The 13,869-nt window shown below is 48.9% G+C and overlaps 1 protein-coding gene across 3 annotated transcripts in view; it reads left to right on the top strand.

Annotated features, from left to right (window-relative positions):
• PHKA1 (phosphorylase kinase regulatory subunit alpha 1) overlaps nucleotides 1-13,869 on the top strand; it is a 1,293,387-nt gene that overhangs the window by 340,183 nt on the left and 939,335 nt on the right. For all 3 annotated transcript variants that reach the window (XM_086942009.1, XM_086942008.1, XM_086942010.1), the window contains exon 8: nucleotides 7,827-7,973. In XM_086942009.1, coding sequence (XP_086798135.1) covers nucleotides 7,827-7,973 — 147 coding nt within the window. The remainder of the gene's footprint in view (nucleotides 1-7,826; nucleotides 7,974-13,869) is intronic.

Below are 13,869 nucleotides of genomic sequence, written 5' to 3'. Positions count from 1 at the left end.
CAATCTGAGAGGCAGGGACGGCACGCGACTGGGGCAAGCCGGTGACGTCACCATGGAGCGCATAGACACGCCGAGACGAGGTAGGAAGGGGAAGGGGGGGGGGGGGGTCTCTGTGTGAAATGTTCTGTATGTGTGCGTGTTGAGTGTGTGTATGTGCGGCGAGGCGGGGGGGGGGGGGTCTGTATGTGTGTGCGTGCGTGTGAGTCTGCTTCCAAGGAGCCATGGGAGACAGGAAGCGCGCGCGACCTGATCCCAGTTCCAAGGTTGCGCGTGCACCTCACTTGTCTCATGTCTCCCTTGACTCCTTGAAAGCAAGAATGATTGCAAAAGAGTCTCGGAACGACAGATTGCTTCGCAATCTGTTCGCAGTTCCGAGACCTAAAAAGGAACCTAGTAAAAAGCCAACCAAGAAAGGGCTTTGTAACAATTCTTAGGTAGGGCTCAATCAATGGGGAGGTTTTGAACAGAAAGTGAGCCGTAACTGAGGGTTTCAATAACTCCCCCTCAGACTACATCCTCAATGAATTAAGAAGTTGGGATTTAACCCATTTAACATCCTCTTTTTTTTTAATCCTATCCGGGTAATCCAAAAGATCTGGGCGCCCCAATTTAAAAAACATATGCTTGACATAGTGCAGCCACTGGATACTACTGGCTTTCTCTAGGGTAACACAGTCCTGCATGATCTGATGATTCAGGGTTAATTCTGGGTTAAGCCAGGTCCTAAGCCAGCATACTACCGGGGCCAACCTCATCGAGTCTGACACATATCCGAGCCCCAATTCCTAATAAATAACAGAATTTGGGGTTGATTGGGGGACCAACAAGAGGGTATGCAGAAATGTATTTTCAGCTATCTGCACCCCTTCCAAGTGCTTGTAGCCCCAGATGTCATAGCCATAGAGAGCAATAGCCAAGCATTTAGATCTATAAATATTAAGCATGGCTTCGAAAGGCCTAGCCCTCAGACGCTGTGCGAACTCTTGAATAGCAGCCATTGATCTTCCCACTGCATCTCTTTTGATTTTCTGTTGGGGGCCCCAGGAACCTCTCTCATCAAAAAGAACCCTAAGATAGTTAAAAGAGGATACCCTAGACACCTCAGCTCCATTGCAATAAAAAGGATTTCTTTTACTTTTCTATTTCTTCGACCCATAGACATAACGTTGTATTTTGCTATGTTCACCATTAAGTCCATGGACTTCATATAGGCCCAAAGGCATCCAATAGCCTCTGAAGGCCTATGGCTACTAACACAGCGTCATCCGCATATAGGAGAACAGGAATACCCCTTTCTCCTACTTGCGGGATGTCCAAACTTGCCAAGTCTAAAAACTTTTCAAAATTGTTAATATAAAGGGTAAAAAGTGGTGGCGCCAAAATGCATCCTTGATGGACACCCCTACCAGATTTAAAGTGTCTTGTGCATTTCCCTTCCTGGGTAACCCTATCCCTGTGTAAATCTGCCAGGAAATAGACTAAACTTGGGTCAATGCCCATATCCAGCAGAATGGACCACAACTTTGATCTGTTAACCAGATCAAAAGCAGAGGAGAGGTCCATAAAGGCCAACTGTAAAGTACCTTCTTTAGCTATGGTATATTGACCTATTAATAAATGTAAGTTAAGGCCCTGATCCATAATACTCCTACCTTGTCTAAAACCATATTGTAGGTTCAATAAAACTTAATTTTCGTTCACCCGGTCCCTGACTTGGCTAGGATCACTCTACCTAGGATTTTCACAGCAGAATCAATTAGAGATATTGGTCTATAACACCGTGGATCCCCTCTCGGGCCCTTTTTAAAAACTGGGATGATCGTAGATAAAGACCGTGATGTAGGGAAATCCTGGGAACTTGAGACATTAAAAACATTAGTTAGTATTTTGGCCCAAAATGTTGGATTGCATTTATATAGATCAGCAGGGACGGCATCAGGGCCAGAAGCGTTATTGCTAGACATCTGTATCTGCGCCCTTTCTACATCATCCTCTTAAAGACCACAGGAGAAAAAACCCTATCAGCTTCTACGCTAGCTGGAGCGACCACAGTCAAATTAGACCCATAAATTGTTTAAAAATGGGAAAGGCACTGGTCCTCTGTAATGTTACATTCTAGAGAGACATTCTCTGTACCAGAGAAAAAAGGTTTGACAATGGCCCAAAATCTAGAACTGTCCTTAAGAACTTCAACTGTTAATAGTGTGTTCCAAGCCTCCTCTTTAATCTCGTTTTTCCGTGTAGAAACAGCAATCTTATACGGTTTCCTTAACATAGCTATCTGGCCCTTGTCTCGTGGGATGTTTTTTAAGGCTTGAACCACATTACGATGGGCCTATGAACAGTTGTTATCAAACCACCTTTCAGCCATAGTTAATCTGGGTTTAGTTGTCAATGTCAGATCAGAGGCCACCTGACCACAAATAACTTCAAAAGCTCTAAGAACATTTACCTCTTGACTGGTATTATCAAGGCATATTGCTATATTGTCTTTAGCATTCTCACATAGGTTTGAAAAAAAGAGGTCCGGGATTACCTTGGTCCATTTAAGCCTCCTCCCCTGATCACTTGTTAACACGCTAAAAACTCCCTCTTTCTTTCACCTGTTACCCAGGAGGCCACATTCTTTATCTAACACAAGAATAACCGGATTGTGATCACTAAAAGGCGACAGCTTGGCATTATGAAACAGCACCTGGGATAGCATGGAAGGGGGGGGGGATAAATATATAATCTATAATAGTGTCCCGCTCCCGCGCTTTAAAGTTAGGGATCCAATCTGTAGAATCGCTGAAAGTAGGTTAAAAAAGATCTGCCTCAGCCGAAAGATCCTCAAGGGCTTCCCCCTGCTGTGTATGATCAAAATGGGGGATTGAGGAATAGTCTGGCCCTAGATGATCATCAACCTGACAGTTCAGGTCGCACACATGAATATGAAAATCGCCCACTAGTACAATGAGAAATGTTGATTTATAAAACAGCTCTCTCCTGAATTATAAAAATTAAGAAATAACATTTTAGGGAGGTTAGGGGTTATCAGTTCTGTAGCCAGGCAGTTATGAGACCCCACCTCCAACCTCCTTTGGGTCCCTATCAAATTTAACAAAAATAACATTAAATTGCCACCCTTTGCTCTACCTGCCGGAGTGGGACGTGCTGGGGAACAATACGATTTATACCCATCCATCCAGAAGTTATCTGCCTTGTCCCAGGTCTCCTGAAAATGAATTATATCTTATTTTTTTATAAAACCCAACCAATTGGGATCATCTTTCTTGCTTCTGAGACCCGCTATATCCCAGCTAATGATCTTACAATTGGGGGTTGCATCTACATCTATTTCCTGGCCATTATCGCTGTCCCCAGGAAAGCTCTCTTGACGCTGTGGCATCTTCAGTCACTCTTTTGTATCTAATTGGGACAGTGGGAGGAATCTATTTTTTAAGCCTAAACCACCTACTTCTTCAATCCACACAGTGGGCAGGGATAATGATTGTGGGGCTGCTACTGATCTCCAACTAGGCCTTTCTGAGCGGTTCTCCACCACATCATTTAAAAAGGACCGGTTGCTGCCCTGATTATACATCATCATTGCTTGGGGGTCTGCCATGTGTCTGTGTTCCTCTTGCTGGTGGGTAGAAGAAGCCCAGGGGCACAGACCTGATGCTCCCTTTCCCCACTATAGAGCTGCCCTAGAACAGTCGGCCCGCTATATCCTTTTTATCAAAGTTAACGATGATACAATGGCCTTAGGCATGTTTGGGACAGTTGCCAATCCACCCCACACGTCTAGCCATTATGATACGAGATGAAACCTTGAAGTTGCCAATACAATGCTGGTCACACCAGTATTTGGTTTTTCGTAACAGGTCCAGGGTAGAATCTCATTCAGGCTCTCTAAGTGGAGTCAACCCTATAAGGACAGCTACCCACGGAGTAGCTTCTGGAAGGAGATTAAGTCTACTGCTGTTTAATCTAATATTCCTCTCTTGTGTACCATGGCTCCCTCTATTAGCCAAAATCATGCTAAAGGGTCTCTCATCCCGGCCGGATGTCCTCCCCCCTGCTTGTCTCCCTGTGGTTGCTTCTGTAATGGCCAAAAGGCTAGGTTTTATCCTATCAATTGATTGTGATTGACAACCGGGGAAATCGACACTAGTATGGGACTTAGGCTGTATTTACACTTGGGGTATTGTAGTTGAATTAGAACCCTCGCATGAAATATTCGAGACCCTTAGAAAAGTTTCAATACGTTCACATTTCTTCAAAATACCCTCCACACAAGTGTTCAATGTATCAGTTATGTCTTTGGCAATGCTCGTAAGAATAGATTCCAGCCAAGAACTAAATATCTCCTCCACTAATTTTCGCAGTGTCAGTTGGATGTTCATGTCCAGACCTTCAGCCTGGGTGAAAGTACCCTTAACGTGTGCTTTGTCACATTTATTTGTCTTTTTTTTGCCCTCTTTTTCCCTGGGGGACCTATGTGAGCCCCTTTCGTTGCCTTATCCATGGGTGGCATTTTTTCTTCATCTTCCTTATTTTCACCAACCTCACCCCTTGTCAAAGTGTCATCATGTGTTAGGTCTTCCCTCCCCATTGCCACTCTGGTTATCCGCACAGTAGGCTCCAAGGGAACAAAGATACTAGGGCTGTTGTCGATTGCAGTTCGCCCCTCCTCTAAGTCTTGGCTCGCCCCCAGTCCCAGTTCTTTCTTCGCGTTAGCTATTTCTTTATGTAAGGCTTCCACCGTCGTAGTCAGATAGGATATAACTGAGGCAGAGTTCCTTGGTAGTTTTGCTTTTATCCCCCTTGACTCCCACCACAAGGTTTTTTCCGCTTACCCATTGCTGTTATAGGGGATTTCGATGTTAGGGTGGTGGCCCAGACCAGCCTCTTCCAGTCTCAGACGGGCGCTGCGGGAGCCCGGCCATGTCTTTATGCGCTGGCTGGCACCCGAAACTGCTTCGACTCCTGCCTCGGTGTGACCTGGACGCTGTAGTCCTCCCTGCTCCTCGGTGTGGCTAATAGATCAAGGGTTCAGGGGTTCAAGGGCCTCCTTGTTATTTATTCTACCTGTAGGTAACAGATTTAGGGTTTTAGAAGAGATAGATTGACAAATATATAACCCAGACCACGCGATCACTTGACAAGGGGCTCCCGGGGAGATGAATATATCAATCAGAAGGCAGTGCTACCTGTAGCTAACAGATTTAGGGTTTTAGAAGAGATAGATTGACAAATATATAACCCAGACCACGCGATCACTTGACAAGGGGCTCCCGGGGAGATGAATATATCAATCAGAAGGCAGTGCAGTCCAAGCACCATTCAAGAGGCAGTGGTGGAAGTAGTGTAGATGTATCCTCGGTTGAAATGCTGAGCAGAGTAGAGCGGAGCTGGCCAGGTGAAGCTCTTTATGCGCTGCTACCAAAGCTGTCTCTGCCATTGGCACCACTCAAATGTCTAACAAACATCCGCCTTCCTTATTTCTGGAATGCCACAGAGTACGGTGGCAGCGGTAGGAGTGTCGCAATCCGGGGGCGAGCGGGCTCTACAGTCAGGTGCAGGCTGCACCTGGGACTAACCGGGCTGCCCCTACGACTGCCAGGGGTACGTTCTCAGTGGCTGCCGTCTGACGTTGGCCGCACTCGCAAGTGAATCCGGGTGCACTCACACTCGTGGTGAAAACCAAGCCTCCTCTAGCTGTGGGCTCGTGGTAGAATCACCACTGGTTTTCTATGCTCAAGACAAGACTATACCCAAAAGACGTTGAAGTGCCGGGAAACCAAGGAATCCCCCAAAGTTAGGTAACCTGTAGCGCCAAGGAGGCCGTGTGCAGAGTGGGAACATGACCGCAGGATCAATGCAAGTCAATGGGTAAGTTGCGGTTCCACTTTTAAAGAAGAAGGACCCTTCCCAGTGGACCCTGAAGAAATTCTGTGGACGACAGAAGGTTGGAGAGCCACCCAACCCGTGGATACCTTAGAAACCAGGATACCTGCCACAGGGGAGCCGGGTCCATAGGTGTGAAGTGGCGTTGGAAACCGCTGTGGAACCCAATGGAGGATTACAAAAAGATGCTGCTGCTGGAGAAGGTGGAAGTGTCTGGTGGAACTCAAAGGTGGATTCAAGTCGAGAAGTACCTGAAAGTAGAGGGGACAGAGTCTATGTCACTTGGAAGTGACCAGGAGGCACAGAAGACTTGGCTCACCAATGTCAAGTGCTGCAAGAGAGTTGACGGTGACATTGGAGCTGCAGCTGTGACGCTGTAGAAGACCAGGAGACGTTCACGAGCTGTCCCTCGCAAGATGTTGAGGGTTGAGGAGTTGGTGTCTGTCGGGAGCAACAACAAGCCTTGGCAACATGCATACAACGTGGAGAGAGAAGAAGGTGTAATGTCGGGACCAGCAAGGTCCAGGTGACTCACCACAAGTAAGGGAGTCTGGCAGGCTCGAGCAATCAGGGGAGCCCAAAGAATATGAAGATGACCCTCAAGAGGACCCACAGGCTGGAGGCACTGGAGTTGTGAGAGGACCTCGAGCAGCCCACCAAAGAAGCAGGCACACTATGCAAGTGATGCGGAGAGGACAAAGATCTTGGTTACTGGATATGCCTGAGGTTGGGGCTACTTGGAGCCCGAAGATCTTGATGGAAGGAAGCCAACAAGCCTTTGCAACTGCATGTCGACGCGATGCACAGGGGTTCGGTTCCTGTGACTCCGATGATCCTGACCTCAAACTTGGTGAGAGGAAAGGGCAGACCTCGAGGGATATGAAGAAACTACCTTTGTTGCTGAACCTTTCGCAGTTCTTGGGAGCTCAGGATAAGCAGGTCGGTTAGCTTAGTTGCGATGCATGCGGATGCAGGGAAGTGACTCCTTCACTTCAAGGGAGATTCCTTCAGGTGTTTTGGATGCCCACAGGCCTTGTAAGGTTCCTGTATGGTGCACAGGCATGGACGTTGCAGCAGACGAGCAGTGCAACGAGAACAGGAGCATTCCTATTATTATTATTTTCTCTTCTTGTAAAGCGCTAACAATCATCCAAGTAGGATATCACGGCTCTGTAATTGCTAAAGTGCGTGGACAGTTGGCATGTTAGTTGCAGACTTGTTGCCCACAGCAAAGTCCAGAGTGCCCAGATGGTCGAAGAAGAAGAGGTGTCTGAAATTAATCTTGTCCCACGGCGAATCTGGGGACCCACCCACAGGTAAGACCTTAAATACCCTAAGGAAAGGGTTGGAATGATTCAGGCGTCCCTCCCAAAGGAGGGGCTGGACAAGGAGGAGAATACTCCCTGTCCTTTGTCCGGTTTCACGCCCGAGCAGGAGCCACTGGCTCCCTGAACTGATTTGAACTGGACTATGTATGGAGGGCACCAAGTGTGCCATGCTCGCAGACTATATTTGTTTGATGTGCTAATCCTAGATTAAGGAAATGTGTTTGCACTTGTGAAGTGGTTTGTGCCCTTGTGCTACTTCAGAGGTATACAGTGCTTTAAGGTCACAGCCAGGTTGCGTGTATTCTTTCTTTCCCAGAATGAGGCACTTGAGGGCTCTGTAGAGATTTGCAGCCAATTTTAGGAACTGTATTTTAGTCAGTGAAAGGCTACGAAAATCGTTGCCACTCTCCAATAGGGTTAATGCACTGTCTGTTGTCAGTCCAAAGTGTCCTGGAGGCAATCATCTATGTAGAACTGTGAAAATCCACCGTCTCATTCAGTCCTTAAGGCGATACATTTCATTGTTGTTTCAGTCCCATAGGCATTTCATCTTAAATGTGAAAGGCTGTGTTATTCGCTCACATGAGGTGCTGTTTTTTTCAGTCTATTCTACACTCAATGCTGCCAAGAGCTTCAACGTCCAAAGAGATTGATGCTGGAGTCCTGTCCGTCATCTCGTACCCAGCATTTGCTGTTGAGGACAGCCAGCTGGTGGAAATAACCAAGCAGGAAATTATTGAAAAGCTACAGGTAAATCTCTTTTGTGTATTATAAAGTCTAAGCTATGAAGGGAGTGAATGCTTAAAGCAATAAAATTCATGTTTCATGGTATTTTGATTTGCTAATAACCAGGAGTTTTGTAAATAAACCACTGTTTGTTACTGTTGTATTAAAGACCATTGATAAATCGCGTGTGGCTATTATAAATATCCATTCGAGGCCCACCGCAAATGGGAAGGAATCAAGCACTATTAAAGTGCTCGCCCATTTTCTCCAAACACTTGACTCGGTAACCTCGATAATTCTTGGTGGCGATTTTAATTGTCAGTTCGAGCCCCTGGGTGGACCTGAGTTGTGCGATGAGGACGAGGTTGATTCGGTTTGGCATATCCCCGCCCCAAGGATTGCTCCGGTTAGGGCCTGGACCCCGTTAGTATTGCAAATTAAATCCCTGACCCTTGCAATGTCCCTGCGGGCATGCAATGGGAGGGTTAATAACGATAGTTCGGGTTTGTTCACATACAACCGGACCAATCGCACTTCCACCATTGACTACCTTATGTTGGAAGCCAAACATTGGGACAGGATTAAAGATTTTGAGGTCATCCCAAGGCACGACAGTGACCACAATGCGTTGGTCCTGACGCTCAAACCTGGATCTTTTGGACTAACCAACCCCGCCCCTAGTAATAACATGGCAGTACCTTCCTATATTATATCTAACAATAGGAGAAGGGTCAAGTGGCCTTCGTGTGTGGACTCACCTAGTCGTCTTGCAGAAATCTATCAGATTGCTACCCCACTCATAAGCGAAATAGGGAGTGCTACTTCCCATGGGCAAATTATTGAGGGTATACACCCGTTACAACGCATCTTTTACAACTACCTACTATTACAACGCATCTTTTACAACGCATACCATTACAACGCATTGCGCTGGGGGGCGCTCTAGGATAGGGAATAAGTATAATGTTCGAGGCATGTGGGCTGCTAAATTCATATCTTAGCATTAGATCGCCACCTAGTGTTGGGTCCGGATGATCGCACATTGTTGTCCTGGAAGAGTCTTCGAAGTATCCTGAGATGGGTGGCTCCTCCCCTGGACTACAGTGCGCATGGGCATCGGCTCCATCCCCAGATTGTTTTTTTCCGCCATTGGGTTCGGATGCGGTCTCGACGTCTCTCCGTCGGAACCGAAAAAACATCATTTCTAAAGGCCAAAAGGCTTTGGGTTCTTTACGTCGGTATTGTTTGCGTACGGTCTCGAGTTCTTCCGTCTCTCGGAGCCGGAATCAGCGGAGTTTTTCCAACTCTTTGCACATCGAGGCCTTCTCATCGCGACTCGACACCAAGTTCCCACATGGAGCGGACTCCGTTTAAGCTGTGTCCGCTCTGTGGGTCCAAATACCCACATATAGACGTGCACCCGGTCTGTAATAAATGCCTTTCGCCAGACCATGACGAAGGAAGTTGCAGGGCCTGTGCGAGTTTCAGGTCGAAGAAGACTCTCACGATTCGGCGCGCGGTGCGCCTGGTGGCCAAGCAGACGGCCCCGGATCCGGAAAACATCTTCGACGACCAAGAAGAGGAGGACCAGAGCCATCATCTTCAAATCTCCCCGCCTGAGACGGAGGTCGAGGCTGATCCGGAATATGACGACGACGGGGTCGTGGATCAAGGCCTTGAATACGTCGACGAGGTAGGGGACGACAATATGGTTTATGGGGCCGCGGAAGATAGCTCAGGGGACGAGCTATGCCCCGAAGTTGACGAACATCAGGAAAGGGTCGCGGGATCGCCTGTCGGCCTTACCCAAGACCCTGTAGCGCAAGCCTCGGCCCCGCCTGCTGGCCCGGCCACGGACATACTTGCTGCGCCGAGGGAATCGAAACCGAAACTGAAAGAAGCGGTCTCGACTACACCTAAAATGGCCGACCCGAAACTGAAAGCGAAAGTTAAGGACTCAATCGTCCCTAAGATGGCGGTCGTTACAGCAAAGTCGAGTAAACCGGCAGCCTCATCGACTCCGTCGACCTCCGGTCCGCGGAAGTCGAAGAAACACGGCGATTCCACAGGGTCGAAATCGGCGCCAGAGGAGAGATCCTCTAAAAAGGGTGGCACGCACAAGACAAGCGCGCCGGCGCCGGCAAAGCCAGCCAAAGCAAGCGACGCAGCCCCGGCTCCAACAGGAACATCGGCGCATCGCTCCAAGGACTCGAGGTCGGCGCCGTCCATCCCTCCAAAAGACCAACGGAACGTCGCATCCGAAGGCAAGGCCACCTCGTCGGTGCCAAAGACATCGGTTACCGACACATCTCTCGTTGCTCCTTCACTGCAAAGAATTAGGGAGAAGGCTTTTTCATCGTCGGCGCCAACGCCATCGACGCAAAAGGAGGCAGACGTCCCGGTCAAGCCCGCAAGTAAACTCCTCTTCCTTCTACCACCAAAAGTGGCGCCGAAGGCTTTTTCATCGAAATCGACGCCAAAGAAGTCGGAATCTTCTTCGGCAGGGGCATCTTCAGGTCATGTGCACGACCAAGAAGAGGATTCGGAGTGCTTCATAGATGCGGACACGGGGAAGTTAACCCTTTACAAAAGGAAAATCACTTCGCAGCCGGTGGAATCCTATGTCATCCCCCTAAAGAAGAAGAAGTACCAACATGACGCCTCAGGCCTCATGGAACCTATCCAGCCTCCTCCAAGAAGGAGCCCGACACCGTCTCCAGACCACTCTGAAAGTGAGGGCTATGCTGAAGATGAACAATACACATTCCCAGTCAATGAACCTGAGGCACAGCCAGATTCATATGATGTCATTGGGGACCAAGGCACCCAAGATATGGGACAAGACCCACAGACTTTCGGTACACGTGCTTCCCCTACAGAGGATTCTGCAGGTTTTCATGCACTCATTGAGAGGGCAGCTGCTAACCATGATGTGGACATGCATGCTGACCCAGTGGAGGAAGACTTTCTGTTCGACACTTTTTCGGTTTCGGAAAAAACTGTCAAGACACTGCCCATGCTTAAAGGGGTCCTCAAGCATGCGGCGGACATCTTTAAGGAACCTACCAGGGCAAGGGTGGTCAACCCACGTATTGAAAAAAAGTACAGACCAGCGCCTGCGGATCCTGCGTACATTCGAGGACAGTTGCCGCTTGACTCCCTGGTGGTCGCAAACGCAAGAAAAAGGGCCAACTCCCAATCAACGGGTGAAGCTCCTCCCCCGGATAAGGAGTCCAAAGTGCTAGAGGCAGGAGGCAAAAGAGTGGCTGCGCAGGCTGCCAATTTCTGGCGTATTGCAAATACACAGGCACTACTGGCACGTTATGATAGATCACATTACGACACACTAGAGCAGATTGTCGAACACCTGCCTCCACAGTTTCAAGAGGGCACCAAAATGATTATTCGAGAAGGACAACTGATTTCCAACGCGGCCATAAAGTGTGCACTTGATGTCGCGGACACGGCCGCTAGGGCCATTAATACCAGTGTGATGCTCAGAAGACAGGCATGGCTCCGCATATCGGGGTTCAAACCTGACATTCAAACAACCATACTTAATCAACCAGTCAATCCGGAGAGACTGTTTGGTCCAGATGTTGACACCACCCTGGAAAAAATTAAAAAAGATACTGAAACTGCTAAATCTATGGGGGCCCTGCAATCACAGCAGTTTCGTGGCAATAATTTTCGTCGCTCAGGTGCCCGTGGAATCACCAGAGGACAGATGGGTCACCAATCACAGTTCCCTAGAGGTGGAGCACAATCCTCGTACCCCAAACAAAACAAGAGGGGCTACAGGGGAAACAGCAACAAGGGACGCGGCAAAGGAGGCAACAATTCCCGCTCCTCTGCCCCAAGCAGCCAGTGACTCGCTGTCACTGCCCCCCGACCACTTAACACCCGTCGGGGGGAGAATACAGCAGTTCCTGCCCGTCTGGATCAACATCACCACAGACAGGTGGGTGCGACAGCTCATCCAGTACGGTTATTGTCTAGAGTTAAAATCCACTCCACCCAACATTCCGCCAAGGCAAAGACCTATGTCCGCAGAGCACTTGCACTTATTGCAGCAGGAAGTGTTGGTGATGCTGCAAAAAGGGGCAATCGAGCTCGTGCCAGTGGGAGAGGAGGGCACAGGGGTATATTCCCTGTACTTCCTCATTCCAAAGAAGGACGGATCTCTCAGACCAATTCTGGATCTCCGTCCCCTCAATCTGTACATACTGTCAGAGCATTTCCATATGCTTACACTGCAACAAATTCTTCCTATGTTAAACAAAGGAGACTTCTTAGCAACCTTAGATCTCAAGGATGCTTATTTCCACATTCCACTACATCCGTCCCACAGGAAGTACCTCAGGTTCACTATCCAGGGCACGCATTATCAGTTCAAAGTCCTACCCTTCGGAGTCACAACTGCCCCAAGGGTGTTTACCAAGTGTCTGGCGACAGTAGCAGCGCACCGCAGGAGGCAGAACATCCATGTCTACCCCTACCTCGACGACTGGCTCGTTCAAGCCAGGTCGGAACAGCAGTGCGCCGCGGACATGTCAACTACCATTCACCTCCTTCACGACCTAGGTTTCTCGCTAAATTACCCAAAGTCACACCTTCAGCCGGCACATGTCCGACAGTTTCTGGGTGCGACAATCAATACCCTGACGGCCAAGGCGCAACCAAACCAGGTCAGGATAGACGGCATGCAGTCTTTAATCCACAAGTTCAGACCGGGACACTCACTTCCAGCAAGAGTGTTCATGCAGTTGATAGACATGATGGCCTCCTGCATCTTCATAGTCCCTCACGCACGGTTGCATATGCGCCCGCTCCAGGAGTGTTTAGCAAATCAGTGGACACAGGCTCAGGGACAATTAACAGACCTAGTGTTGGTTACCAGTCGGGCATACAACTCTCTGCATTGGTGGACTCCACACAACCTTTGCAAGGGCCGACTGTTCCAGGAGCCAGTGCCACAGGTTATCCTGACAACGGACGCATCCCTCCAGGGATGGGGAGCTCATCTGCTCACTTACACGGTGCAGGGGCTATGGACGACGCAGCAACAGAAGATGCACATCAACTATCTAGAACTGATGGCGATCTTCATGGCACTCACGTCCTTCATTGTACATCTGTGCAACAAGGTGGTGTTAGTCCGGACGGACAACATGACCGCGATGTACTACATCCAAAAACAGGGGGGCACCCACTCGCCACAGCTGTCTCATCTGGCTCAGAGCATGTGGAAGTGGGCCATTCAGAGGAACATCTTCCTCATGGCAGAACACCTCCCAGGGAAGGACAATCAGATGGCGGATCTGCTCAGCAGATACAGCCATCAAATGCACGAGTGGGAGATACATCCATCGGTACTCCAGCCGTACTTCCAAAGGTAGGGTCGTCCAGACATAGATCTGTTCGCCACAAGGGAAAACGCAAAATGCCAAAGCTTCGCCGCCAGGTTCCCACACCCCCAATCGCAGGGCAATGCGATATGGATGAACTGGTCAGGCAAATTTGCTTACGCTTTTCCCCCGACACCTCTGATACCACTGGTGGCGAGAAAACTAAGGCAACACTCGATGACACTCATCCTAGTTGCTCCAACGTGGGCGCGCCAGGCCTGGTACACCACGTTCCTCGAACTCTCAGTGGTGCCGCATCAAAGACTGCGCCTCACGCCCAGACTTCTGACGCAGAACCATGGAGAAATTCAGCATCCAGATCCGCAACAGCTCAACCTAGCGATCTGGCTCCTGAAATCTTAGAGTTTGGATACCTCAACCTACCTCCTGAATGCATGAACATCATCAAGGAGGCGAGGAAGCCCTCAACACGAGCATGCTATGCCGCAAAATGGAAGCGTTTTGTCATTTACTGTGCGGACAATGACATAAACCCGCTAGATGCATCTATC

Source organism: Lissotriton vulgaris, chromosome 10 (assembly GCF_964263255.1).
Source record: "Lissotriton vulgaris chromosome 10, aLisVul1.2, whole genome shotgun sequence".
Lineage (NCBI taxonomy): Eukaryota > Metazoa > Chordata > Amphibia > Caudata > Salamandridae > Lissotriton > Lissotriton vulgaris.
Note: the sequence above shows the minus strand (reverse complement) of the source record. Positions and strands in the feature narration are given on the sequence as shown.